At 47.6% G+C, this 5,000-nt stretch overlaps 1 protein-coding gene across 2 annotated transcripts in view; it reads left to right on the top strand.

Moving 5' to 3' along the window:
• Positions 1-5,000, top strand: part of LOC114441256 (bile salt-activated lipase-like) — an 8,029-nt gene that overhangs the window by 2,748 nt on the left and 281 nt on the right. The window contains exons 4-11 of one of the 2 annotated variants that reach the window (XM_028414068.1): positions 3,148-3,345; positions 3,435-3,565; positions 3,638-3,745; positions 3,814-3,937; positions 4,013-4,196; positions 4,276-4,479; positions 4,558-4,755; positions 4,841-4,948. In XM_028414068.1, the coding sequence (XP_028269869.1) occupies positions 3,148-3,345; positions 3,435-3,565; positions 3,638-3,745; positions 3,814-3,937; positions 4,013-4,196; positions 4,276-4,479; positions 4,558-4,755; positions 4,841-4,948 (1,255 nt within the window). Of the gene's footprint in view, positions 1-3,147; positions 3,346-3,434; positions 3,566-3,637; positions 3,746-3,813; positions 4,197-4,275; positions 4,480-4,557; positions 4,756-4,840; positions 4,949-5,000 lie in introns of both variants that reach the window. The other variant, XM_028414067.1, reaches the window with a different exon arrangement.

Below are 5,000 nucleotides of genomic sequence, written 5' to 3' on the forward strand. Positions count from 1 at the left end.
ACACACACAGTACAGACAGACACATACACACAGTACAGACACAGTACAGACACAAACATTTAGTATAGAAACAGACAGGACACACACACAAACAGTAGACACAGTATAAACACACTCATACACACAGTACAGACACACTCATACACAATACAGACACACACACAGTACAGACACACACACAGTACAGACAGTACAGACACAAACATTTGGTATAGAAACAGACAGGACACACGCACAGTACAGACAGACACACACACAGTACAGACACAGTACAGACACAAACATTTAGTATAGAAACAGACACCACAGTACAGACACACACACAGTACAGACACAAACATTTAGTATAGAAACAGACAGAACACACACACACAGTACAGACACACACACAGTACAGACACAGTACAGACAAAAACATTTAGTATATAAACAGACAGGACACACACACAGTACAGACACACACACACACAGTACAGACACAGTACAGACACAAACATTTAGTATAGAAACAGACAGGACACAGTAAAGACACACGCACAGTACAGACGCAGTACAGACACAAAAACTTAGTATAGAAACAGACAGGACACACGCACAGTACCGACAGACACACACACACAAAGTACAGACACAGTACAGACACAAACTTTTAGTATAGAAACAGACAGGACACACGCACAGTACAGACACACACACACAGTACAGACACACACAGTACAGACACAGTACAGACACAAACATTTAGTATAGAAACAGACAGGACACAGTACAGACACACACACAGTACAGACAGTACAGACACAAACATTTGGTATAGAAACAGACAGGACACACGCACAGTACAGACAGACACACACACAGTACAGACACAAACATTTAGTATAGAAACAGACAGAACACAGTACAGACACACACACAGTACAGACACACACACACAGTACAGACACAAACATTTAGTATAGAAACAGACAGGACACAGTACAGACACACGCACAGTACAGACGCAGTACAGACACAAAAACTTAGTATAGAAACAGACAGGACACACGCACAGTAACGACAGACACACACACACAAAGTACAGACACAGTACAGACACAAACATTTAGTATAGAAACAGACAGGACACAGGACACCTGAACATCTTTGTTCCACAGGGGAGGAGCTGTAGGTCTGACTCAGTACAGACACGGTACAGACAGACACACACACAGTACAGACACAAACTTTTAGTATAGAAACAGACCGGACACACGCACAGTAGAGACACACACACACACAGTACAGACACACACACAGTACAGACACAGTACAGACACAAACATTTAGTATAGAAACAGACAGGACACAGTACAGACACACACACAGTACAGACAGTACAGACACAAACATTTGGTATAGAAACAGACAGGACACACGCACAGTACAGACAGACACACACACAGTACAGACACAGTACAGACACAAACATTTAGTATAGAAACAGACACCACAGTACAGACACACACACAGTACAGACACAAACATTTAGTATAGAAACAGACAGGACACACGCACAGTACAGACACACACACACAGTACAGACACAGTACAGACACAAACATTTAGTATAGAAACAGACAGGACACAGTACAGACACACACACAGTACAGACAGTACAGACACAAACATTTGGTATAGAAACAGACAGGACACACGCACAGTACAGACAGACACACACAGTACAGACACAAACATTTAGTATAGAAACAGACAGGACACACACACAAACAGTAGACACAGTATAAACACACTCATACACACACAGTACAGACACACTCATACACAATACAGACACACACACAGTACAGACACACACACAGTACAGACAGTACAGACACAAACATTTGGTATAGAAACAGACAGGACACACGCACAGTACAGACAGACACACACACAGTACAGACACAGTACAGACACAAACATTTAGTATAGAAACAGACACCACAGTACAGACACACACACAGTACAGACACAAACATTTAGTATAGAAACAGACAGAACACACACACACAGTACAGACACACACACAGTACAGACACAGTACAGACACAAACATTTAGTATATAAACAGACAGGACACACACACAGTACAGACACACACACACACACAGTACAGACACAGTACAGACACAAACATTTAGTATAGAAACAGACAGGACACAGTACAGACACACGCACAGTACAGACGCAGTACAGACACAAAAACTTAGTATAGAAACAGACAGGACACACGCACAGTACCGACAGACACACACACACAAAGTACAGACACAGTACAGACACAAACTTTTAGTATAGAAACAGACAGGACACACGCACAGTACAGACACACACACACAGTACAGACACAGTACAGACACAAACATTTAGTATAGAAACAGACAGGACACAGTACAGACACACACACAGTACAGACAGTACAGACACAAACATTTGGTATAGAAACAGACAGGACACACGCACAGTACAGACAGACACACACACAGTACAGACACAAACATTTAGTATAGAAACAGACAGAACACAGTACAGACACACACACAGTACAGACAGACACATACACACAGTACAGACACAGTACAGACACAAACATTTAGTATAGAAACAGACAGGACACACACACACAAACAGTAGACACAGTATAAACACACTCATACACACACAGTACAGACACACTCATACACAATACAGACACACACACAGTACAGACACACTCACACACACAAGAATACAGACATACACACAGTACATACATAGTACACACACACACACACACACAAACAGTACAGACACACACACACTCAGTACAGACACAAACATTTAGTATAGAAACAGACAGGACACACACACACAGTACAGACACAGTACAGACACACTCAGTATAGACACAGTATAGACACACACACAGTAAAGACACACACACACACACATACACACAGTACAGACACACACACACTTACACACAGTACAGACACACACACACACAGTACAGACACTGTATAGACACTCACATACACACATACAATACAGACATACACACTCGGTTGAGACAAAGACAGTTCAGACACACACAGTCTGCTCACAGACATGTCTGTCTGTCTGCAGTGTCCTCTAACCTCCCAGTGATGGTGTACCTGTTCGGTGGCGCCTTCCTGTTGGGGGCGTCCAACGACGTGGAGGTCTTTGGAAACTCTTTGTATGATGGGAAGGAGATAGCTGACAGGGGCGAAGTCATTGTGGTCACAGTGAACTACAGGGTCGGCACACTTGGATTCCTCAGCACCGGAGACGCTCGACTGCCAGGTCTGATCAACACAACAACACAACAAACTGATGGCAGAGTGTGATGTCATCAGGTCAGGTAGAAGTGTGATTGTCTGCGTCCCTCTCAGGTAACTTCGGCCTGTGGGACCAGCACGCCGCCCTCTCCTGGGTGCGCAGAAACATCGAGGCGTTTGGAGGAAACCCCGACAACGTCACCATTTTTGGCCAATCAGCCGGAGCTGCCAGTGTCAGCTTCCAGGTCAGGGGTCACGGCCACTGATGGGGGAGGCCTTCAGGTGCAGTCAGTAACAGTGGGTGTGTGTCTGTCCAGATGCTGTCCCCGCACAGTAAAGGCCTGTTCCGCAGGGCGATCACGCAGAGCGGTGTGGCGCTCAGTCCGTGGGCGCTGCAGAAGAATCCGATGTCTCTCACCAAGAAGGTCGACACGCCGCCACCGTTTGTCACACTGCAATATCCACACTGCTGTGACACCTCTGTTGTCTGCAGATCGCTCGCAAAGTGGGCTGCTGGAGGAGCAACGAGGACGACATGATCACATGTCTGAAGATGACTGACCCGGTTGGCCTGACCATGGCGGGAAAAATCGACGTGCTGCTCATTCTGGGCAAAGGTCAGAACAGACACGTTCACCATGAGGCGCCGCCCCGTGCACCGCTGGTCAATAAACCCCACCCTCTCTCTGCAGGCGTGGTCATGGACCTCCTGGAACTGGCTCCCGTGATTGATGGCGACTTCATTCCAGACCAGCCCAGTCAGCTGTTCCACAACGCTGCACAGGTGGACTACCTGGCCGGGGTCAACAGCATGGACGGACACTTCTTTGCCGGAGTTGATGTCCCCTCCATCAATCAGAGAAATGATACCACTGTGTGAGTACTGACATTTAGATGCAGGCTGTTAGCGTAGCTTAGCATAGAAGGGTTAACCTGTCCCTATGTCCCAGGACAGCAAGCAGGTGAAGGGTCTGCTGGCTGGTCTGACTAAAGAGAAGGGGTCTGCTGCCATCGACTCGGCCTACAGTGTGTATTCGGCTCCCTGGGGGCCGTTCCCGGAGCAGGCCAGCGTAAAGAAGTCGGTGGCAGACATGGAGACGGACTTCCTGTTCCTGGTCCCGACTCAGAGCGCCCTGCAGCTCCACGCCAACCACTCCAGGTCAGCTCTGATCCATCCACAGAGGCTTCAGTGTTTAGTTGAGCTGCAGGTGTGACCGCTCGGCTGTTTGTCCCTCAGTGGAGCCCGTACCTACTCCTACCTGTTCAACATGAAGACACGTATCCCAGGGTTCCCCCGCTGGGTGGAGGCGGAGCACGCCGAGGACCTGCAGTACCTGTTTGGTAAACCCTTCTCCATGTCGCTGCTGTACTTCCCACGCCACCGGGACCTGTCAGGCTACATGATCGCCTACTGGACCAACTTCGCCAGGACCGGGTAAACTCCCAGCATGCACTGCACACACACTGCCAAAACAAGACTGCGTCTGCTGGTCTGATTAAAGTGCTCTGCTCCCATCCAGGGATCCCAGCAGAGGCAGCAGTAAAGTCCCAGTTCCATGGCCCGTCTTCACCAAATACCACCAGCCCTACCTGATCATCAACCACCGCATGTCCAAGTCCTCCATCAGGTACTGAGCTCCACCTTCCTCTGCTCCAACCTGAGGGGACAGGAAGTGCTAA

Source organism: Parambassis ranga, chromosome 9 (genome assembly GCF_900634625.1).
Source record: "Parambassis ranga chromosome 9, fParRan2.1, whole genome shotgun sequence".
NCBI lineage: Eukaryota > Metazoa > Chordata > Actinopteri > Ambassidae > Parambassis > Parambassis ranga.